Raw genomic sequence first — 25,241 nt, 5'->3', positions numbered from 1 at the left:
GTGAGTGAGATTGTGTGTGAGTGTGAGTCCCAGGGTGAGTGAGATTGTGTGTGAGTGTGAGTCCCAGGATGAGTGAGATTGTGTGTGAGTGTGAGTCCTGGGGTGAGTGAGATTGTGTGTGAGTCCCAGAGTGATTGAGATTGCACGTGTGTGAGTCCCAGGGTGAGTGAGATTGTGTGTGAGTGTGAGTCGTGGGGTGAGTGAGATTGTGTGTGAGTCCCAGAGTGATTGAGATTGCACGTGTGTGAGTCCCAGGGTGAGTGAGATTGTGTGTGAGTGTGAGTCCCAGGGTGAGTGAGATTGTGTGTGAATGTGAGTCCCAGAACGAGTGAGATTGTGTGTGAATGTGAGTCCCAGATTGTGTGAGATTGTGTGTGAGTGTGAGTCCCAGGGTGAGTGAGATTGTGTGTGTGTGAGTCCCAGGGTGATTGAGATTGTGTGTGAGTGTGAGTCCCAGGGTGAGTGAGATTGCGCGTGTATGAATCCCAGGGTGAGTGAGACTGTGTATGAGTGTGAGTCCCAGGGTGAGTGAGATTGTGTGTGAGTGTGAGTCCCAGGGTGATTGAGATTGTGTGTGAGTTTGAGTCCCAGGGTGAGTGAGATTGCGCGGGTGTGAATCCCAGGGTGAGTGAGACTGTGTGTGAGTATGAGTCCCAGGGTGAGTGAGACTGTGCATGAGTGTGAGTCCTGGGGTGCGTGAGATTGTGTGTGAGTGTGAGTCCCAGGGTGAATGAGATTATGAGGGAGTGTGAGTCCTGGGGTGAGTGAAATTGTGTGTGAGTGTGAGTCGTGGGGTGAGTGAGATTGTGTGTGAGTGTGAGTCCTGTGGTGAATGAGATTTTGTGTGAGTGTGAGTCCCAGAGTGAGTGAGATTGTGTGTGAGAGTGAGTCCCAGGGTGAGTGAGATTGTGTGCGTGTGTGAGTCCCAGAGTGAGTGAGATTGTGTGTGAGCGTGAGTCCTGAGCTGAATGAGGTATGTGAGTGTGAGTCCCAGGGCAAGTGAGATTGTGTGTGAGTGTGAGTCCCAGGGTGAGTGAGATTGTGTGTGAGTGTGAGCCCCAGGGTGAGTGAGATTGTGTGTGAGTGTGAGTCCTGGAGTGAGTGAGATTGTGTGTGAGTGTGAGTCCCAGAGTGATTGAGATTGCGCGTGTGTGAGTCCCAGGGTGAGTGAGATTGTGTGAGAGTGTGAATCCTGGGGTGAGTGAGATTGTGTGTGAGTGTGAGTCCCAGAGTGAGTGAGATTGTGTGTGAGTGTGAGTCCCAGGGTGAGTGAGATTGTGTGTGAGTGTGAGCCCCAGGGTGAGTGAGATTGTGTGTGAGTGTGAGTCCTGGGGTGAGTGAGATTGTGTGTGAGTCCCAGAGTGATTGAGATTGCACATGTGTGAGTCCCAGGGTGAGTGAGATTGTGTGTGAGTGTGAGTCCCAGGGTGAGTGAGATTGCGCGTGTATGAATCCCAGGGTGAGTGAGACTGTGTGTGAGTGTGAGTCCCAGGGTGATTGAGATTGTGTGTGAGTGTGAGTCCCAGGGTGATTGAGATTGTGTGTGAGTGTGAGTCCCAGGGTGAGTGAGATTGCGCGTGTGTGAATCCCAGGGTGAGTGAGACTGTGTGTGAGTGTGAGTCCCAGGGTGAGTGAGATTGTGTGTGAGTGTGAGTCCCAGGGTGAGTGAGACTGTGCATGAGTGTGAGTCCTGGGGTGCGTGAGATTGTGTGTGAGTGTGAGTCCCAGGGTGAGTGAGATTGTGTGTGAGTGTGAGTCCCAGGGTGAGTGAGATTGTGTGTGAGTGTGAGTCCCAGGGTGATTGAGATTGTGTGTGAGTGTGAGTCCCAGGGTGAGTGAGACTGTGCATGAGTGTGAGTCCTGGGGTGAGTGAAATTGTGTGTGAGTGTGAGTCGTGGGGTGAGTGAGATTGTGTGTGAGTGTGAGTCCTGTGGTGAATGAGATTTTGTGTGAGTGTGAGTCCCAGAGTGAGTGAGATTGTGTGTTAGAGTGAGTCCTGGGGTGAATGAGATTCTGTGTGAGTGTGAGTCCTGAGATGAGTGAGATTGTGTGTGAATGGGAATGAATATGATATTGTTAGTTTTTGAGTACTATAGTGAGTGAGATTATGTGTTTGAAGATTGTGTATGAGAGTGCTGATCTGATTGGGTGAGCCTGAGTATAAACAAGGATATGAATGAGTCAGAATACATGAATGTCAGTGAGATTTTGTGAATGCATGACTGATATCGATCAAGGTCTTACAGAGATGAAATCTGTCAAAGTTGCGAAACGGAATTTGTGGTTAACATCAGGTCGCTGACCTTGACAGCGTCACTTTGGCAGGAAGTTACAACTATCCATTGCCCTATTGTAGACAGAAAGTGCAGAGAAAATGCACACACATACACACACACAAACTCATACATACACATACACACACAGCCATTGATACAAACATATGCTCACAGGCAAACACAAACACAGACACACAAACTCATACATGCACACACACACACACACACACACAGACACTGATACAAACATATGCTCACAGGCAAACACAAACACAGACACAGACACACAAACTCATACATGCACACACACACACACACACACACACACACACAGACACTGATACAAACATATGCTCACAGGCAAACACAAACACAGACACAGACACACAAACTCATACATGCACACACACAAACACACACACAGACACTGATACAAACATATGCTCACAGTCAAACACAAACATCAAACGCAGACATACAGACAGACACACGGACAGACACACACACACATGTGCACACACATACACAGACACACACATGTGCACACACATACACAAACACACACACACAGAGGGGTAAAAACACACATACCAATGACAGTTTTCAGAATGCACCTACCCAGTAAATCACACCCCTGCAATTCAAAGCGCATCCCGATACCGGCAGGAGACCATCTCTCTGGATACACTCGGACAAACCGTGCAGGCACAGGATCAAACCTCCGAATCTCAGGAGTGTCATAGTTCATGTTCCCTTCAAACATCTGAGGACAATGAGGAGAGACAGAGTAAGCAAAATTGACCAAAGAACTACCACAGGTATCTATACAACACAGGAGGCACTGCAAACTGACCCCTCCATTGAACTATACGGGGCAATAGCTAAATCCATTGGCGTAACGAATGAAAGACTTGCATTTCTTTAGCACCTTTCTCGACCAGAGGCTGTCCCGAAGTGTTTTTTTTAACGGCCCATGAAGTGCTTTTATGAAATATAGTTGCTGTTGTAATGTAGGAAGAGCTGCAACCAATTTGTACACAGCAAGCTCCCACAAGCAGCAATGAAATAAATAAATATTGGCCAGGACCAAGGTAGCATCATGGAATCTTTTAAGTGCACCCGAGAGGACAGACGGGGCTGTGGTTCCACTGTAAAGATGGCACCTTCAACTGTACAACACACTTTATACATACATCACTGGAGTGTCAGCCTGGAACAAGGCTGGGGAGTGGGGAGCTCTCCGTTGAGTCCTGGCCAACATGTATCCCTCAAACATCAACACGAAATAACAGATTGGTCATTATCACAATGCTGTTTGTGGAAGCTTGCTGTGCGCATATTGGCTGCCGTGCTTCCCACATTACAAGAGTGACTCCGCTTCCTGAGGACACGAAAGATGCTGCCGAAATGTAAGATTTTCTCTCTCACTTCCTTTCTGGCATGTGGCGGAGATGCAAATGTTACAAACTGCTCTGAACATTGTTTTTGCCATGTAGCCCTTAGCTAGGAAATGGAAATTAAGTCAATTGGAAACAAATTCACTAAATTATTAATTAGCAAACGCAGACTGGCAATAGGCTTTTTCACTCATTCTTTGATAATGAAAAACATCGGTTTTTTATATATATATAAATATATATAAAGGGCTTTCCTACTTGATTTTCTGTCCATTTCTCTCTTGGCTGCACCTTTTTGTCTCAAGAGTTCTACTGCTCCAATCATACAATGGAATCATAGAATGGTGCAGCATAGAAGAACGCCATTCGGCCCATCATGCCCCTGCTGACTACTTGAAAGAGCTCTCCAATTAGTCCCATTCCTCCTGTTCTTTCTTCATAACCCTGCAAATATTTCCCCTTCAAGTATATGTCCAATTCAAGTATATGTCCAAATTACAATTGAATCCGCTTCCACCTCTCTTTCCGGCAATGCTTTCGAAGTCCACTGTAACTCCTGCCGGCACCCGAAAAGGCATTAGGAGTAGTTGAGCACGCGCACTCGGCCCACACTGTGGCCACTGGTGCATGTGGCAACTATTCCTGAAGCCTTTTAGGTTGGCAACAGGAGTTTAGAATATGCGCGATCAGCATCAATTTCACTGCGGCAAATAATAGAGGAAAGAGTTGCCAGCAACAATTCATCCCAATTGCCAATCTGCGATGGGATCTCAATGAAATTTTACACATGCTGCTTCCTTAAGCTAGACAGACACAGACTCCTGGCATCGCCTGAGCCTGACAGGAGCCACACAAGTGAGCATTTTGAGTATTACCGTTCAGGTAAATCTCCTCTACATCCTCTCTAAAGCCTCGACATCCTTCCTAACATAGGGTGCCCACATTTGTGCTTGTATTAGTACTTTGTACAGAAACAGCACCTCGATACCACCCTTGCGAGATTCCAGGGGTAGCTGTCACTGTCCCCTCTTGCTGCACACAGATTATAAAACACATCATATTATTTTAATAATGGGAGATGGTAGCGTAATGATAGTGTCACTGGACTAGTAATCCCGAAGCCCAGGCTAATGCTCTGGGGACATGGGTTCAAATCCCAACAAGGCTGCTGGTGGAATTTATATTCAATTAATAAATCTGGAATTAAAAGCTAGTCTCAGTGATGGTGACCATGAAACCATTGTTGATTGTCATAAAAACCCACCTGGCTCGCTAATGCCCTTTAGGGAAGGAAATCTGCCGTCCTTACCTGGTCTGGCCTACATGTGACTCCAGACCCAGCAATGTGGTTGACTCTTAAAAATGCTCTCTTAAATGGCCTAGAAAGTCATTCAGTTCAAGGGCAATTAGGGATGGACGACAAATACTGGCCTTGCCATTGACACCCACATCCCATCCCATGAGGGAATGAAAGCTTTAGAATTAAGTAAGACTGCACAGGTTAAGATTGCAAGTTGGTTTTTCAGTTCGCATTCAAATTACATGAAATTAATTTAATTAATTTCCATCTGGATGGAAAAATGTCGGCCGAAGTTCCCACTCCGGTCCTGTCCGATGAGCTGGTAAGAATGTGGGATGTGGCTGAAGGTGATTAGATACAACAACCCTAGCGGCCCAAAAGCCCCCAAAAACTCACCACTTAGAAGACTCACACATTGGAGCGTACAGTTGTGTCAGATATTGGATGTCTATGGTCAAGGTCCCCTCCCCTCGCCTTCCCCCGACGCCCCTCACCCTGGTGTGTTAGCGTATTCAAGAGAACAAAAATGATTGCCTTTTTTTAAGAATGAGTATTGATCCCACAGTGTCGGCAAATAAGATGGAGGGAGAGTGGAATTTTGGCAGGACCTACCAAAGTCTACTTTGCGGCAAGCAGAGTAGTTAAGCAGACTCTCTATGAGCTACAGCAAAGAGAGCTCACAACCAAAACTACAGCAAAGTCTCCCAATAAAAGCAGGATAACTTCTCCAGCAAAATGCTGTGCGGTGGAGGATAGTTATACAGCTTATGTACATAAAATCAATCCCAGTTGTCAGCCCCAGATGTGATTGGTAGGGGAAAGACCCAATCATCTCCATTCTGACTGGGACTTTTTCTTTCATGGGGTGTGGGTGTCGCTGGCTGGGCCAGCATTTATTGCCCATCCCTAGTTGCCCTTGAGAAGGTGGTGATGAGCTGCCTTCTTGAACCGCTGCAGTCCATGTGGTGTAGGCACACCCACAGTGCTGTTAGGGAGGGAGCTCCAGGATTTTGACCTAGCAACATTGAAGGAACGACGATGTATTTCCAATTCAGGATGGTGTTTGCCTTGGAGGGGAACTTGCAGGTCATGGTGTTCCCATCTATCTGCTGCCTTTGTACTTCTAGGTGATAGAGGCCGTGTGTTTGGAAGGTGCTGTCTAAGGAGCCTTGGCAAATTGTTGCAGTGAATCGTGTAGATGGTACGCACTGCTGCTACTATGTGTCAACGGCAGAGGGAGTGAATGTTGAAGGTGTTTAATGTTTAAACTTGTGGAAACATCATGTGCAGTGGTTAACATTAATGGGCACAAATACGTTGCAAAAAATTGAAGAAATTGAGGGGCCATACCTTGTGTCGTGATCCTCCTGATTCCTTCACAAATGTCCAGTTGACTCCATTCATGCTGTAAGCTAATTTAAACTTCCGCACGAAAGCCTTATTCTCCCCTCCTGTCCCGCCATCCACCACCGATGCTCCTCGCGCACCCTGGATGATGATGGCGCTGATGGTCTTTGGGATGGGCAAGGCCACTTGGAGCCATTCCGTGCCAGGCGGAGGGTGAGACTGTCGTGGGTACCATCCAGATCGGCTGGCAACAAGCCGGGCACTGCCTGATGACCAGTGGTAGTCCCGCGTAGAGGAGGCCGAGATCTGGGAGTCGGGGATAATTCCGGAAAGCATTCCCAGCATATCGGAGCAAGGTGCATCTGTTAAAAGAGAGGGCGTCATTGTATGGCAATGGGCACCTTATATTGGAACTTAAGAAGCTCGTGTGGCCTGCATCTGTACCCTCCTCCAGCTCTACAACCCTCCTGAGATCTCTGTGTTCTTCTAATTCTAGCCTCCTGAGGAAACTTCAATTACATTCACTCCACCTTTAGTGACTGTACAATCAGCTGACCAGGCCCTGAGTTCTGTGACTAGGTACGGTAGGGTTGTGGTTATGTTAGTGGACTAATAACCCACAGATCATCATAAAAACCCAATTGGTTCACTCATGTCCTTTTGAGAACGAAATCTGCCACCCTTACCTGACCTGGCCTTTTTGTGGCTCCAGATTCAAAGCAACCTGGCTGACTCTTAACTGCCCTCTGAAATGGCCTAGCAAACCAGTTGTACCAAAAGAAACTGTGGCGGACTGCAGCAGTTCAAGAAGATGCTTCGACACGGCCTTCTCAAAGGCAGTTAGGGATGGGTAATAAATGCTGGCCTGGCCAGCGATGCCCGATTCCCTGCAAATGAAAAGCTAGTTTTTAAAGTTCCCACTGTATATTTCTCTGCCTCTCGACCTCTTTCTCCTTCTTAGGAACTCTCTCTGTGAGCAAACCTTTGGTCACCTATCCTAATATCTCTTTATCTGGCTCAGTGACAAATTTTGTTTGATTGCACTCCTATGAAAAGCCTTGTAACGTAGACTTCTGCTACATTAAAGATGCTATACATAAATGCAAGTTCTTTCTTCCTTAAATCAAGGTCCCTGCTGGAAAATGACATACGTGAGGGCAGGATTGGGTTTGTCTGTGAGGCCTTTTACAGATTAAGTGCTTCCTAGTCTCAGGCTAGTCATGGAACTTGGGTGAGGTACAATGCCAGCGCCTCAAGGAGTCGACATATCCAGGAGAGAAGTGGGAGGAGAGGGAGGGTGGGCGCTGTCAGGAAATTAAAACAATGGTCTATTTAATATCTCGACCGAGGCATGACATTTTCTTGCACATTCAGTTTGAATTAATGACAAAACTAATGGACACAGCAAAGGCCGTTCACTTATCTTGACATGTGCTTCCTGAAGGGAAGGAAGATGGTGGCATAGCGGTGATGTCGCTACACTTGTAATCCAGAGGCCCAGGCTATTGCTCTGGAGACATGGGTTCAAATCCCGCCAAGGCAGCTGGTGAAATTTGAATTCAGTTAGTAAGTCTGGAATATAAAGCTAGTCTTAGTAATGGTGACTGGGACAACTATCATCAGTTGTCATAGAGACCCATCTGGTTCACTGATGCCTGTTAGGGAAGGAAATCTGCTGTCCTTACCTGGTCTGGCCTACATGTGACTCCAGACCCACAGCAATGTGGTTCACTCTTAACTGTCCTCTGAAATCTTCAGTTCAAGGACAAGGAGGGGTGGTGCAGCAAATGCTGGCTTTGCCAGCAATGCCCACATGCCATGAAAGAATAAAGAGGGGGGGAAAAATTGACAGGGGAGTAGAGCAGGGAAGAGGGAAACCTCACTTGTAATCTGGCATCCATAGAGCTCAAAACGCATCGATATTCCATTGGTCCACATCTGAGGCCTAATCCGGACAAAGCGCGCCAGGACAGGTGGGGTCAGCGTGTTCAGGACCACCTCGTTACCATCTGTGTTGGCCGGAAACAACTAGAGAAGGAAATAAATGCTTTAGTACAAGTTGATGTGCACAAGGATTCATTTGAAGCTGCTTCTTCTTGTTCCTTAAAGCCCCCTCTCCCAGTTCTAAACGTGGTGCTGTTACGCCAAGTGAGAAACAATGCACAAAGCCAGATCTTCAGCTTGGAAATCAGCAGCTGAAACCCTGGCTGATTTTTCACACACTATTTAAGAACAGTCAATCCCAATTTCAGGCCCTCAGATGGTAACAGATAAAGTTAAAAAAAAAGAGAAAATTGACATAAGCAGGTTAAGTATTCATTGCAATGATTTCACAAGCTACAGTTCTTAACACTTGGACAATTTTCTTTGTTTTAAACTTTCTCCACCTCTTTTATCTCTAATACCAGCTTTCTCTCCCAATGTTTACTTCGCTTTCTGCACATGGTTCAAACTTAATTTATCATTCCTGCTTTATACTTCCTGATTTAGACACCGCATGTTTCATTGGTTGATGAGAAGAAACCAGCTCCCAAGAAGGGAGTCAAGAAGCCTTAAAGAAACCGTTAGTGAAGGAAGGGAAGAAGCAGTGAAGGTCGAGGAAGGGGAGTTACTCCATCTACATCTACAAAGTGATGAAGCACGTTCATCCCGACACCAGCATCTCCTCCAAGGCCATGAGCATCATGAACTCATTCGTGAACGATATTTTCGAGCGCATCACAGGTGAGGCTTCCCGCCTGGTCCATTACAACAAGCGGAGATCCAGACCACCTTCCACATGCTACTGCCCAGGGAACTAACTGGCCAAGACCGCCGTGTCGGAAGGGACAAAGGTGGTGACCAAGTACACCAGCTCCAAGTAAAACACGGCAATGAACTGAAAAACATTCTCATTGAGGATTCTTCAACCTGATTGGATGAAGAGCTTCGCTGTTCCTCACTTTGCTCACACATGCCATAGATTCCATGAAGAGAATGCTACACTAGGCCAGACACCCAATGGCAGCAAGTGTCCACCCTAATACCTGTGAAACTCTGTGGGACCCTGTTAATGAGGTGAACAGCAAGTGCTATTCCTTCACTGCTGACTGCAAAATTTGGGCCATTATATTTTAATTTTTTGGTGTGTGCCTGCGTCATTGAGGGCATATCTGTGTATATGCATCGGTGTTTGTCTGTATTTGCGGGTATGCATCTATATGTATGTGTTGGTCTGCCTATGTGAATATGTCTATATAAGTATCTGTGTGATAAAAGCATGTGTCTGCGTTTATTTATCTGCATGTATGTCTATGAATACATGTACAACTGTATGTTACCTCAGCAACCTCTATCACTCTAATGTTGCTGCTCGGAGACAGGATTGAATCCATCGCCTTTGGCACCTGGGCATCTGGCATCGAAAAGTGCAGAAAGGAAAACTGCTTGGCAGTTGGGAATCCCAAGCTGTGAATGCATTTTCCTTCTGTTAATTACAATACATGGAAAACCAGGCGGGTCCTTTTCACTGGCCTGCGAAACTAACAGGGAGTCCAAACGGAATCATCAATCAAATTTAAAAAGGATTGTGAGAAGGGATAAACAACGTGTACTAGGAGGGACAAAGAGAAGGGGCCCACTGGGATGAGTACAATAAATCACAGAAACAGGTTATAAAGGTGGGCTGGATATGAATGCAATGGCCTTCCTCATCTTTATCTGTTCTGTGATCAGCTAAGTCTTGACATGATCGCAGCCCTTGATAACGGGTCCCTGTTTACCACTTCCCGCACCCCTCCCCCTTCCTGGCCCTCTCCAGGGAACAAACAACCAGGCTCACAGAGTCCAGGCGCAGGCTATGAAGGCCATCACCACTCTGGTCGTGTCATCTTGTGCAATATGTAAGGGGTCCCCTGCCCCCATCAAGCCACCAACAAGGCAAGAAACAGTTCAGTCTACAATCTGAAAGAAGGAGGCTCACAGCCAATGTGAGTCAACAGAGTGCAGGGGTGATGGGTGAATGGGACTTGGTATCAGGGAGGATAGGGGCAGTAGAGGGTGGAAGATGGGAGGGTGAGCAGGAGCGAATTGCAATGTTACCCATTGGTTAAAATCCCAACCCCCCCCCCACCCGTCTAAAAACTGGGGCTTTGGAGCGACACTCGGTGGGATTTACACATGAGGTGCAAGTGGAAAATCCTAATCTTTAAACACTGTCGAATGCACAGCCAGTTTCCAGGCTGAGGGTCAGAGCACCAGCATGTTGGCGAAATGTGCGGTTTGAGTCTCATTTTGGCTGCCGTGAGTTATGACTGTGAGGGCGAAGCGAGGAAATTACAGCCCGCGGTCCTCGCATTAACAGAAAAACCTCCACTCTGCTTTGAAGGAGCAGTTAATTTAGGCTGGATTCTAGCAGACGAGGCGAATATAAATGGGCTAATTATGCATTTGAGCGCTGCTGGAACTGATGAATTTTACTTACAACTCTAACCTTTCCAACACAGTACCTCTGGGATGAAAAGAATTTGAGGAAATCTGGTGGAACATTAGTCTTATTCAAACTGGAACAGGGCTGCAGTTACCCAGCAGCAGAGTTTTAGTGTGAGGAGATTTACTGGCATTTTTTTTTTTGCGTTTAAAATGTAACCAGAAGTTGACATGCTGGAATTTTCCATTGAAGGGGCCCGTGTTTGCTCTCTCAGTACAAAAGCCTTGTTCAGGTTTTATCCTTCCCATTGACCTTTGTTACAACTCCCCTTCACCCCTCACAACCCCCGAAAGCAAAGTCCCAGGGTTACCAACCCTCCAGGATTGGCCTGCAGTCTCTTGTAGATCAGCCTCCAGGACAACGTTGTGGGCAACCCTGGAGGAAAATCATCGGGACATTAAAAAAAAAAGGATTGTTTTTGTTCGATTTTCTTTGAAACATTTCTCTTTACCAGATATAAAAAAAAACAGGTGAAAATAGGTGAAAAAAAATCTGTTTGGCTGACAGTCAGTTGGGAAATGAGTCTTTTTGCTTTCCAACTGGTCTAGGGAGGCAGTACATCACTGTGGGCAAGTCATGTGATGAAACCTCCAGGAATACATTTGATTGCAGTCGGTAATCCTACCTGGTACATTTGATCTCTGTGTGTGCTGATTGGTTTCTGGTGCTGCAACATAAGCTCTGGAAGTAACTAGGAAGTAGAGTGGTATTCAATTAAAGGTTTCAGTGGGGGTGGGGGTGGGAACGGGCTGGGATGAGGGGTGGCCATAAGGAAATCTAAAGAGAAGGGGGGGTTGCCAATGACAGTCCTAATTAACATGGGGAAAGTTCACCACTGAGGGCCAAAACTGACTCATCATCAGGGCCTCTGTTTAAAGAGCTGATCTCGCCAACTGGAATCCAAATTGAAAAGGGTGATCTTCACATCCAGAGCGCCATTTGAAGAATTGAACTCATTATCCAGACCCGAATTCGCTGAATAAATACTATGATTTGTTTTAGTGATCCATGTTAGCTGACTGGGGGAATGAGGGTGTGAGATAGAATATTTCATGCTTGGAAACTAGCTAAGGTAAGTACTTATATTCCGTATGCGCTCCTGAATTTATATTTTGCAAGGTAAGAACTTGCAAGTGGTGATTCAGTGATGCCTATCCTTTCAAATCACGTCATATTTTAGTGCCTCTCGTGTTTGCCTAGCCTGGACCAGTCTAAATAAAATACATGCTATTTAATTTAGCCCCATGGCGCTGAGGGATGAAGTTTTCCACAGGGACCTATTTTTCTAGAGCACCTGCTACAGCCTTGAGGTGTCAATGAAAACTGTGTCCTGAAGGAAAACTTACAGCCTCATGCACGGAAGGTCCCTTATTGCCTAAGTTATTTTCATAGAACATCGCAAGGCATGCGCCAGAAAGGTTACTTGGCACCTGGCCTGATTCTTTCTTCGCCATCAAAGTTGTGTTTCAATTGTTTATGTACTGGTTTTATTCCTAAAAAGACGTCTTCATTTTCCACAAAGAAAGTGCTCTCTTCCAACTCACAGATGTCTCAGTCCAATTTAGCTAATTTCCTTAGTAGTCTCTAAATCTCTCTCTTCCAATCCCATCCCACTTACTGCACTCCAAATGGGTCGTCTCCACTGAACGTAACCCGGCTTCTTTAAATTAGGGTAGAAATTAATGTCAGCGAATTTTTGAGAAGACAAGGCGCCAAACCAAACATTCCAATGTGGACAAGAGGAAACATTAACATTACATAATACTTTATCCACGCTCTCCTAAGTGCTTCAAGTTCAATTCATTTCTTTAAGGATTGCCAATATGCAAGTAAATTCAGCAGCCATTTTGCAATGGTAAGATATAGTTAAGCTAATTGCCATCCCTCCAGGATTGCCCTGGAGTTTCCAAGAATTAAAGATTAATCTCCAGGACACGGTTATGAGGAAAAACCTAGCATTTAAATGTACTTTTCATTATCCTGAAGGCTTCCATATATTAATTGGATAAATGGAGGTTGGGGAAAAAGGGCTGTTTGAATGTCAGTCAAGATTAATCCAATCAGGTATCAAAATATCTGCCCCCTTTCTGATTGGCCATGGAGGCAGTGAGGCTGGAGGATGGACCAATGGCAGGACTGTGTGGGGGGTTGGGGGGGGATTGGTGTGGGGCGCCAGTGGTGGAGGTCAAGTGACGGAACCTCCAGGAATACACCGGAGGAGAGCAACCCACTGTTTACCCCATGTTCACAGAGTATTGGGAGGCCAGTTGTATCCATGGGGAGGGAAGGAGGGGATCACATTGGCCACCCAACACGCCACTAGGTGGATTTTGGGAACATTCTGTCTGACCAGCAACATAAATCAACAGTGATGTCTGGGCATCAAACTCATTGCTAGAGTTCATAAGGTCATAAGAAATAGGAGCATGAGTAGGCTACTTGGACCTGCTTCACCCTTTCATAAGATCATGGCTGATCTGATTGTGGCCTTAACTCCACTTTCCTGCCTTTTATTTATGGATTCTATGGTTTCCTTTTACTGAAACAATTGCAGCTCTCTTCGTTCAGTTTAATTATAATGAATGGAAAACTGCTTTAACCAATACATTTTAATGTTCTCCTTACAATACAGCAGCACATTGGAATTCTGTACTCGAATCAGTGTAAATAAAGAATTAATAAGCCTCGAGGCGACTTGGAGATTAGAAATGCTTCCTCTCCCACCCTGCAGAGTAACAGATGTAAGTGGAAGAGATTTCCAGAATTAATCTTGATTGATTAATTCCATCACAGAAGAGCTGAGCTCTCCCATTTCCCCTCCGCCCCACCTAAACAACACCACCCCCATCACTCCTCCCCCCCAACCCAACCACCGTAAAACACCCAGAGCAGAGGGGACTCAAGAGGTGAGTGAGCTGACCTCCAAGGGGGTGTTGCAGTTATTATTATTAATACCTCTTGGTTGGGATGGGAGAGTCCTTCAGAGTTCCTGGGCAGAATCGTCCCAGATTTGTACTAAATGCGGTAATGGGTGTGAAAAACGATGTTTTACCCGTAAGCCGCAATGGCGGGTTTTTGAGCCATACCATCCGCTTCCCGCCCCGTTAGTTATGCAGCCACAGGAAACTCGCCGTCTCACTGGCGGGTGGCCTCTGAATTGCCCACCACGCTGTGACTTCACCATTTCCGCACACCGAATGCCATATCTAAACTGCAGCCATGCACACACAATTCTCAATGCTTGCAGCCCAGGACTGCTCCAGTGAAGACATGGCCCCGAAAGCCAAGAAGAGTTCAGTGGCCTGTCACTGGAATGCCTTTTGGAGGCCCGATGTGATGTCTTCCATCCCTGCTCTAGCCGCAGGAGGTCCAGCAATCTCACCACCCCGGCTTGACAGGCGGTGGCAATGGTGGTCAATGCCAATGCTGCACAGAAGAGGTTGACCATCCAATGCAGAAAAAGAATGAATGATTTTATCTGTGCCACCAGGGTAAGGCAACCATCTCATTACTCTAAACTTACACACTCACAAACCCATCAAACATTCACTGGCATCTCACTCACTGCCAGCTCAAGGGACATCACCACTCACTCTCTCACACACACACCCTCACATCTCCATTTGGCCTCATCTTCTCTCTGGAGACTGCCTCCTCAGCCCTCACCATCTTGAGGCCACTTGCGCAAATCACCATGTGCCCCACACACACCTTGGGATACCCCCCTTCCCCAGTACAGCTTCTCCCTTGCCTTAGGCCACTTCTCCCCCTTCCACAAGCAAACCTTAGCCCTGCAACCATTGAAAAGCCACTCCTGCCTTACGACTGGTCTGGTAGGTAGAGACCTGCCCCTAAGCCCCCTAAAAATCACTTTGGTGGTGCTGCCTGTGAAGCCTGGCGCTGATGACCATGAGTGCTGCCTGAAACAAGATAGGCAAACAAGCCTCAAAGTCCTGAGTGAAGTGCAGTTCACCAGCTGCAATGACACCGGCGTGCCTGGATGATCCAGTGTGGAGGGATGATTCCGGAGGGCAAGGCTTATAATGAGATGCTAAAGTATTGAAATTAGGTTCCCGGCAGGAAACGCCATTGACGGGTGGAGCGGACAATCGCAAACTAGTTTCACGATGGCTTAAAACCAATTTTTGGCCTTCTTGCCATATTGTCCGCTCACGGCCAACATGACACCCACTGCCAATGGGACCAAACGATTTTTCCCCCTGCATCTGATCTCTGCCTAGTGACCACTGTCTGACGTATGCACAAGATGGAGTTGGCCAAGGTCAGAAACAGGTTTGTTATGGTGGCCCTCCTCCTAAAAGTGGACGACACTTCCTGTCACATTTCACACGGGTCATGGGTACTTGAGTAAGTTACAGTACCCATGACCTGCAGCATAGCCAGCAATCAGAAAGGCTCATGCAGCTCAAGAAACCTGAGTAACTAAACTGGGCGGTAGGTTCTCACTGATCAGGAGTCTGCATTACCAAGCACAATGGGCATTAGGTTGAAAATGCTTTTGTTTTATTAAGAAAAGCAGAATATGAACCAGAAAAGCAGGTGGCAACCATCAGGTTCAAAAGCCCTCTCCAGGATGCATGTTTACACCAACACATTTGCAAGTGAGCTTGGCCAGTTTCCAGCCAGGTTTCTACAGGCAGCTGTGGAAAGTGCTTTCCACTCCAGCTGATGATGGTTCTTGTACAGTCTCCTCCCTCAACATCATTCCTGCATCTCTCCAACCAGGCCTTAAATTAACTTCTGTGGATTGCTTCAGATGAGTAAGCAAGACAACATTTCTCTTTTAATGGCCCCTAAATAATATGAAACATATCAAAGGGTGTCCTGCTACAGGAATCATGGTAAGTTAACATACAGGTGCAGGAAGCAATTAAGGAAGCAAATGATATTTTAGCCTTTATTACAAAAGGATTGGAGTGCAAGAGTGAAGAAGTCTTACTTCAATTGCATAAAGCCTTGGTGAGACCACACCTGGAATATTGTATATAAAGTTTTGGTCTCATTACCTAAGGAAGGATGTGCTTCTCTTAGAAGCAGTGCAGTGAAGGTTAACTAGACTGATTCCTGGGATATGAGGGTTATCTGAGGTGGAGAAATTGAATAGACTGGGCCTATATTCAATAGAATTTAGAAAAATGAGATGCAACCTAATTAAAATGTATAAAATTCTTAAGGAGGGGGTAGATGCTTGGAGGATGTTTGCCCTGGCTGGGGCAACACAGAGTTACAGCCTCCGGTTAAAGGGTCGACCATTTAGGACTCAGATGAGGAGAGCTTTTTTCACTCTAAGGAGATTCTCTGGAATTCTCTATCCCAGAGGGCAATGCAAGATCAGTCATTGATTATATTCAAGACTGAGATCAATAGGTTCTTGGATATCAGGGGATATGGGATAGGGTGGCAGGGTGAAATTGAGGTAGAAAATCAGCCATAATCTCATTGAAAGGCAGAGCAGCTTCAATGTGCCAAATGGCCTAATCCTGCCTCTGTTTCATGCGCTCTTATAAATGTTCTCTCAACCAATATCGCTGAAATAGGTATCTTCTCAGTATCACATTGTTTATTTGTGGGAGCTTGCTGTGCAGAAATTCACTGCCGCATTTCCCTGCAACAGTGACTTCAAAGGCACTTCATTGGCTGTAAATCATTTTGGGACATCCTGAGGTCATGAAAGAGGCTATCGAAATGAAAGTCTGCCCTTCTTGTCACTCGCAGTTGCCGCTTGCTGCTTCATTGCTGCAAAGTCTCACTTGTCACAACATTGTGACGCTGTGTCTCCAGCTGACAACCGCATATCAACAGCGATGCAGGTTTCCCTTGACGACTCTCAGAAAGCAAAAAATTGAATTAACTACCCAGCTGCCACTACCTGATCAGAGGCCGACCTTGCACAGAGTCTGCAGCAGAGCCCCTTTCCACCACCACTCCCTCTCATCCCTTCCACCCCCTACTGTCCCCACCCCAACCCACCACGAGTCCCCGCAAACTCCCATTCAACTGCTGAATCTCCCCAGGTATCCCAACATTGAGCTGATCCCTGGGCCTCCCAGATAATAATAGGGAGGGGTAAATGAGTGAGTGGTATGTTGACAGGATTTAATGCAAGTGCTAAATTTCACATTCCTCAATCTATTTACTGAGCTATATTTGTGCAAGGAAATCCACCTTGTCTAGACAAAAGATCAGCAGCACTGGCTTCTAATTCCTCCTTTTGCTGTTGGGTTTTGATGCTTGTAATATAATCCAAGATTCTTCAGGCCCAAGGAAAAGTCTTGTCACCAGCATTTTGCTCAAAACATAAGTGGGAAAAATTATAATAAACTTCTCACTTCAGCCTATCTATTTATTCTTTTGATTTTATAAAATCATTTTTCATTCCATGATGTTTTTCCATTGTAGGAATCAGTTTATTGTCCCTGGTCACAATGAAACAAGACAGCAACAAGCCAGAAAAGTGAGTGACATCCATGCCTCACAAGTGCCAGGCAATGACCATCTCCAGTAAGAGAGAATCCAACCATTGCCCTTTGACATTCAATGGCATTACCATCACTGAATCCCCCACTATCAACATCCTGGGGGTCACCATTGACCAGAAACTGAACAGGACTAGCTATATAAATACTGTGGCAACGAGAGCAGGTCAGAGGCTGAGAATTCTGGGGTAACTCACTTCCTGACTCCCCGAAGCCTGTCCACCATCTACAAGGCACAAGTCAGGAGTGTGATGGAACACTGCCCACTTGCCTGGATGAGTGCAGCTCCCACAACATTCAAGAAGTTCAATGCCATCCAGGACAAAGCAGCCTGCTTGATTGTCACCTTCCATTCACCACCTTAAACATTCGCTTCCTCCACCACCGACACACAGTGGCAGCAGTGTGTAAAATCTACAAGTTGCAATGCAGCAACTCACCAAGGCTCCTTTGACAGCACCAGCCAAACTCGCAACCTCTATTACCTAGAAGGACAAGGGCAGCAGACACATGGGAACACCATCACCCGCAAATTCCCCTCCAAGCCACACACCATCCAGCCTTGGAACTATATCGCCATTCCTTCACTGGGTCAAAATCCTGGAACTCACTCCCTAACAATACTGTGGGTGTACCTACACCACATTGACTGCAGTGGTTCAAGGAGATGGCTCACCACCACCTTCTCAAGGGCAATTAGGGATGGGCAATAAATGCTAGACATACACAAATTCCATGAAAGAATAAAAAAAAGCTGGGTTAACATCAGTGGAGGTACTGTCTGTAACAGAGTGCTGGAGAGGGGTTACTGAGTGCCAGTGTGAGGGAGCTGGATTTACATTGGTAGAGCTATAATGACCAACAGGCTGCTGGGGGGTAGGGTCACTAAGTGGCTGTGTAGGGAATGGGACTAAAATCAGTAGAGATACAGCCAGCAACACAGGGCACTGGGTGAGGTGCTACTGAGTGAGCCTGTGATGGAGCTGGACTAGCATCAGTGGAGATAATCAGTACCATGGGACACAGGGGTGAGGAGTTACTGAGTGCCAGTGTGACAGAGCTGAACTAACATCAGTAAAGATACAATCAGTAACAGAGGATGCTGGTGGGAGGGATTACTGTGTGGCTGTCTAAGAGACTATATACATACAGGACGATATTCAAACATAATAGATTAATGTCTGTCTTGATAAAAATACTGATGCCTATTCAAGCTGATCGGGAGCCCAGGGAATCCCTAAATTATTGCCAGCTAGCTAAGTTCAGTTTCCTAACTGAACGACTGTTAAACATAGGCTCTATGCCATTCACACAGTTCCTTGGGTAGAAAATTTGAGGCCTGTTTTAGAAGGAAATGGAGAAGTGTTCCATTCCCTTTCCCTCAAGTGCCAACACAGACCATTCGGCAAAACAAAATACCCAAGGTCAGACAGCCTTTGAGAATAAAGGAGTAGGTGTTGGCCATTGAGCTACTCGAGCCCTTTCCAACATCCATTAAATCATGGTTGACCTGCATCTCGAATCCATTTACCTGTTTAGGTTCAGATCTGCTCAATATAAATCTGTCTGCCATTACCTTGTGGTTCTTCCCTTGTCGATAGGTCATCCAGTCTTCTCCGTTAGAGCTCACCTCCAGCTTGTAGGTGCTAACAAAGTAAGTCTTGGATGTATCTACAGAGATGGCTCCCTGGGTGGCAACACCGGTTAGGATCTTCAGTATCCCAAGGTCCACCTGGAAGGAAAAGGGGAGGATAAGACATTAAACAAAAAAGCACACTTCTTCACACAACTCAAATTAATTTTGCTCTAAAAAGGCAATTGAAGGCCCCAAGCTATCTTGATGTGGGGGGCTGAAGGAGTGATATTAGCATGCTTTGCTCAATCCTTGCACTTTATCTGAATAGAGACATGCCGAATCGCTTGCCCCTTCCACCTTCCCACCCCATCCCCGATTAAGCAAACCAACCGATATGAAAACCTTCAAAGTGACGCCTTCAAAATAAACCAAATACTTCAAGGCTTGATGACCTTATTCTAATGAGGGCTTGAAGCCTTCAGAAAGCCGCAAGGTGACCCCTGGTTTTGGATTCCCCACAAGTGGAAACCTCACTTCTATGTCTATGTCAGAATCTTGAAGACCTCGACCAGATCAGCCCTCAGCCTTTTCTTTACCCAGAAAAAAGTGCCCCAGCTAGTTCAGCCTTTCCTGCCTGCTATAACCGCTCAATCCCTTGATCCATCCCCTCATCATTAGAGTGTGAATTCCTCTCATCTTTTTAAAAATTCTTTCTGGAGGTATGGATGCCGTTGATAAGGCCAGCATTTGTTGCCCATCCTTAATTGTCCTTGAGAAGGTGGTGGTAAGCCACCCTCTTGAACCGCTGCAGTCCCTGTAGGTGTCGGTACACCCACAGCACAATTTTCCAGGATTTTGACCCAGCGACAGTGAAGCAACTGCAATACATTTCCAGGTCAGGATGGTGTGTGATTTGGGGGGGGGGAGGGGAACCTGGACGTGGTGGTGTTTGCGCTATGCCTGTTGCCCTTGTCCTTCTGGTTAGAGGAGGTCACAGGTTTTGGGAGGTAGAAGCCTTGGTGAGTTGCTGCAGTGCATTTTATAGACAGCACACACCGGTGGAGGGAGTGGACGGTTAAGGTGGTGAGCGGAGTGGATGGTTAAGGTGATGAGGGGAGTGGATGGTTAAGGTGGTGAGGGGAGTGGATGGTTAAGGTGGTGAGGGGAGTGGATGGTTAAGGTGGTGAGCAGAGTGGATGGTAAAGGTGGTGAGGGGAGTGGATGGTTAAGGTGGTGAGGGGAGTGGATGGTTAAGGTGGTGAGGGGAGTGGATGGTTAAGGTGGTGAGGGGAGTGGATGGTTAAGGTGGTGAGGGGAGTGGATGGTTAAGGTGGTGAGGGGAGTGGATAGTTAAGGTGGTGAGGGGACTGGATGGTTAAGGTGGTGAGGGGACTGGATGGTTAAGGTGGTGAGGGGAGTGGATGGTTAAGGTGGTGAGCAGACTGGATGGTTAAGGTCCTAAATGACTGTTTGTCCCACCGTTTGATCACTGCCGCCCCCCCCCCCCCCCCCACACCCCCCACCCCCAGGCCCAGCAGAATCTTTATTAGCTGATTGGATGATTCTAGACTGTCAGTCAATAGCCTTCTTTCCATATTTCTGACATTTGTATAACTAATAAACTAAAGTACATGAAGAAAATTGTTTTGAAATCATAGTTTTTTTTATGCCCTCCTGCTTTTTCTCCTCGATCATTCGTAGCAGTGATTTGGAGGCTCATCTTTAATTCCTGGACTCTTTGGGGCAATCTTAGAGGGCTGGTAACTCTAGAGGTGAAAGGCAGAGCAGAGAGAAGATGGATGTGTCAGGCCTACCTGGTACTATAACTGACCCGGCCTGGGGAAATTGGAATGACAGTAAAATCGATACAAGAGTAAATTCAGCCAAACAATTCACTCAGGTTAAAAGCTGTCATCAATCCATTCCCAGTTAGTGCAGAGCCCACTGTCTGGCATTCCTGAGCATCATTGGCTAATGAAAGTGGATCAATGTTAATTCAGGTGCAGACTAATAGGTAAAACATCCCACAATCCCAGAGATTCCCTTTCAGCCAGAGAAAAATTCAGGAGAGACTGGCTAAGAATGTTCTTTAACCCTTAGTGGTTGAGGCATAGGTGCATTTGAGGGGAAGCTAGATAACCACATGAGGGAGAAAGGAATAGAAGTATTAGGATGATAGGGTGAGATGAAGTAAGGTGGGAGGAGGCTGGTGTGGCACAAAAATACCATCATAGACCAAAGGGCCGAATGGCCTGTTTATGTGCTGAAAAGGCTACTTAATACTACAATAGAATGAAACCGAGAAATTGGTCATTGCAGGTGAGCTTTCAATAACAAATTGTGATCCTGGATAACCCTTTGATTGTCTTAAGTCCATCTTTATTTTCATGTCCATTATGGTGAGGCCTGCAATGACCAATTCCACACAGCCTCTGTACCCTCCAAAACAACTATGGCAGCACTGTACAGTCAGCGGCAGGCCTTTAATAGCTGCTGGCAGTAACCTAACCCCCAACAGGCAAGATCAGATCTTTTGGGCACAGGTCAGCAAGTGCTATCCGCCCTTTTATCTGAACCCGACAGGCGCATTTTGGGATCCTGCTTCTGGTTTGAAGTTCTTGACATACCTGGATCCATTCCCTGACCGTGTCCTCGTTGGGTGTCCAACCATTTATGTGGTAATTGAGCCGCCCCTGGCTCGCATCCCAGTTTCCGTAGGAGTAGGAGGATGAGGCAGTGATCTGCATATTACTGATCTGACCAGATTCCATTCCCAGCGGACGATTGCACTGATAGGCTAGAAACACAATAGAACATATTAATGTCCTGTCACCTTTGACCCGCTGTGTGGCTAAAGTTTGGCTTTTACAAGGTATTGAGATTGGTTTAAAACACCTAAAGAATAATGAAGGGCTACTGGTAAATCATGGATGCATATCAGATGGTTGACGGTGGTATACAAGGGTCAGCGGGTACACATGTGTCAGCTGCAAGAGTACTTTTCTGCCAGCTAAGTCCAGGGTCAGGATATTACCAGGACTTCAAGGGTTAAATTACGAGGAGAGATAACACAAACTAGTGCTGTATTCCCTGGAATTTAGAGGATTTAGGGGTCACTTGATCAAAGTTTTCAACATATTAAGGGGAACAAATTGGGTAGAAAGAGGCAAATTATGTCTGCTGGATGGGGAGCCCAGGACTAAGGGGCAGAGCCTAAAAGTTAGAGCCGCACCTTTCGGGAGTGAAATTAGGAAACACTTCTACGCAAAAAGGATGATAGAAGTTTGGATCTCTCCTCTGCAAATGGCAATTGATGCAGGATCAATTGTTAATTTTAAATCTGAGATTGATAGATTTTTGTTAACCAGAGATATGGGCCAAAGGTGGGTATATGGGGTTAGGTCACAGGTCAGCCACAAATGGCTTAACAGGTTCTAGAGGCTAAGTGGTCTGCTCATGCTCCTTTGTTCCATTTTAAATATACACACAGTTCAACAACTACCTGTGTTGAAATAGCATATTTAACATAGTAACACATCCCAAGGCACTTCAAAAAAGCTTTATTAAAAGAAATTCCACATGGAGCCACATTAGGACAAGCAACTAGAGATTTACAAGGCCTGATTTGGGGGAGCCCAGAGATCTTGGGGGGGTTATGGGGCTGAAGGAGGTCACATACATAGGCAGGGGTAAGGCCATGGAGGATTTGAACACGGGGATGAGAATTTTAAAATTGAGGCGTTACCGGACCAGGAGACAATACAGGTGAATGAGCACAAGAGTGACGTCCCGAATGGGACTTGGTGCAAACAAAACTAGGTAACATTATTTATTGTTTTGAGTTGGATCCTAAATTTGTTGCGGCGTTCCTCTTCAACAGCTTTTCGGAGCAAAGTTAGTATCTGATGAAAGAGACCGGATAATTCAGACCAGGCTGAAAGTGCGGCTGATGTTGCAGTTTGATCGCTCATTGCAGGGCGGAAATTTGGTTTGGTGGGGGTGAAGGGTTGCAAGGCAAAGCAGGGAGCCTCGCACTGACTATTCGCTTCAGCAGAGCTGAATATTGTGTGGGACACACAGTGGATGGCCGATGTTACACTATCTGCTTTGAGCTCCCCCCCCCACTCCCCACCTCCAAGGGTGAGAGATTTCTGGTGCCAGATCAGAAGAAACCAACATGAGATCACTGACATTTTTAAAAATGGTTTTGGCATGCTGTGGTGCATGTCTGAGATGCGATGGACATTCACTAGATGCAAGTCTTGTACGTATATAGGTGAGAGGAAGTGATCAGGTGGTGGCTTCGTGTGGAGTAGGAAAACAGAGGGAGACTCAACGACAAGATACTAAAATAGCATTGTCCCACTGGTTCAAGAGATACAACTGTGACAAGATGTATGGGGCTTGCATGTATCTTAGACATAATAACCTCAGCATAGTTACCCCCATGACACCAACATGACATTTTCCCCATAGCAGCTAGTCTTGGGAAATAGCTAAGTAAGGCCATCAACTAAGTTCTAGTTAGGTTGATGGGACTGTGATTGGGTAAGACTTGATTTGAGTCACCTTATATGCTAATTTTGCTTGGAAGCCTTATCATCCAGTTCACCCGAATTTGATTTAAATCCAGTTCCTGAAGGTGAAAGGTCAGAACTGAAACCCCCTGCGGGTTACCCAATGCCCAATCTCCAATTCCCTACTTACAGTCCGCAGTGTCTTTCGTTGAGATGTTGTATTCAGCAGCAAATCCATCCTTAGCCACGGCCATATCTGTGTGGAAGGTGAGCGACATGATTCCGGTATCGGAACGGATCACAGCTGGGATCTTTGAACCACAATAGCGTCCAATCAGAGGGCTCACTGCGGGTGGAGGAGAAAACAGAGAGAGGAGCATGAAGCTGGAACAGTTTTTATGAGACATTTTCCCTTCCAATTTGAAACTTCCCCTAAGAATTAAATGTGCCAAAAAATACAGAAGGTTGAACTGAAAGTAAGTGAGCGTTTCAGGTGGGATCCTTCAGGGTAATTCAATCCTAGGCTTTCAGCTCTTGTCAGAGTTTGGGTTTGAAAGCAGAGGGAAGTGATTATGGGGATATGAGGCCACAGGAACTTTTTACTAAAGAATTAAAGTGAGCATTTTCTGCAACTATTTGATTTCCTCTGTGGATTCTGTAAGCGTCACACACTTACCTGCTCAAAAACTGTGATACGCTACATTCTTTGTCTAAAATAATTATTGAGAAGACCCTCGAGTTTGCCCCGGTACCATTCACTAAAAAAGACAAATAATGATGTTCCCTCTTCAAAGGACCACAACTAATAAAGAGCTTAACCGTAAAGGAGAAAGAGATCAAACTAAATAATAACATGGTTCTGGATAGCTACAATACATTCCAGTGTCTTTGGTACTCAAAAGTCAGTGAAGGACTCTAGTGTACCAGGGCCACTGGGATGCAGCCAAGGCCATGGGAGGGAGGTAGGCAGCCAGGGTAACCACCAATTCCCCCACCTTTCTGGACAAGTGGGATTTATGCCAGGCCAAACCAATGTCCCACTTAAATCTTGGAAATGGGCTCAGTTTAAAAAAGTGCCACTGGGCTAATTGGGTCAAAAGGCTTAAAAGTGTCATATTTAACAAAAGAAAATGAAGATATTTGGGTGAGGAATACATTTGCTCCCAACAGGCGGTCGGCCTTGGAAATCGCTACAGCAATCCTTACCTTCCGGAAGTCCATCCCAAACATCGAGACGGTCGTATCTGCAGTCTGTTGGTCCAATCTGCAGGGGGTCGTATTCCAGGTCAAAGGTCAGCATGGTGAGGGTAACCTCTGACCTGGGCGGTGCCTGAATGATGTAAGTGCAGTACAGATTGTGAGGGTATTTGTCAGGAAACTTGGGAGACTCAATCGTGCCACTGGGGGCAGTGAAGTTCTTGGAGCAATCATCAGACCCTGCAAAGCAGAAAAGGTAATAAGGCAACCAGTCAGAATGGCAAATTACCCTTCTTCCTCCTCCCATCAATTTTAATGGACTTCCTCTTTCTCTTAAGGATGTAATTTCATTAGAGAGGGTACAGAGGAGAATTATGAGGATGTTGCCAGGACTGGGAAATTGAAGCTATGAGGAAAGGTTGGATAGGCTGGGGTTGTTCTCCTTGGAGCAGAGGAGGCTGAGGGGAGATTTGACTGAGATGGACAAAATTGTGAGGGGCCTGGATGGAGTGGATGGGAAGGGCCTCTTTACCTCAGCAGAGAGATCAGTGACTAGGGGGCATAGATTTAAAGTGACTGGCAGGAGGATTAAAGGTGAAATGAGGAAAATGATTTTTCACCCAGAGTATGGTAGGGATCCGGAACTCACTGTCTGAAAGGGTAATA

General features: G+C 46.1%; 1 protein-coding gene across 2 annotated transcripts in view; it reads right to left on the bottom strand.

Moving 5' to 3' along the window:
• LOC144686402 (neuropilin-2-like) overlaps positions 1-25,241 on the bottom strand; it is a 104,735-nt gene that overhangs the window by 37,734 nt on the left and 41,760 nt on the right. For both annotated transcript variants that reach the window (XM_078551552.1, XM_078551553.1), the window contains exons 4-10: positions 24,585-24,815; positions 23,569-23,724; positions 21,489-21,658; positions 18,862-19,017; positions 8,204-8,348; positions 6,324-6,682; positions 2,895-3,039 (exon numbers count right to left, since the gene is read on the bottom strand). In XM_078551552.1, the coding sequence (XP_078407678.1) occupies positions 2,895-3,039; positions 6,324-6,682; positions 8,204-8,348; positions 18,862-19,017; positions 21,489-21,658; positions 23,569-23,724; positions 24,585-24,815 (1,362 nt within the window). The remainder of the gene's footprint in view (positions 1-2,894; positions 3,040-6,323; positions 6,683-8,203; positions 8,349-18,861; positions 19,018-21,488; positions 21,659-23,568; positions 23,725-24,584; positions 24,816-25,241) is intronic.

The sequence above is a fragment of the Cetorhinus maximus genome, chromosome 11 (genome assembly GCF_964194155.1).
Source record: "Cetorhinus maximus chromosome 11, sCetMax3.hap1.1, whole genome shotgun sequence".
In the NCBI taxonomy this organism is placed as follows: Eukaryota; Metazoa; Chordata; class Chondrichthyes; order Lamniformes; family Cetorhinidae; genus Cetorhinus; species Cetorhinus maximus.
Note: the sequence above shows the minus strand (reverse complement) of the source record. Positions and strands in the feature narration are given on the sequence as shown.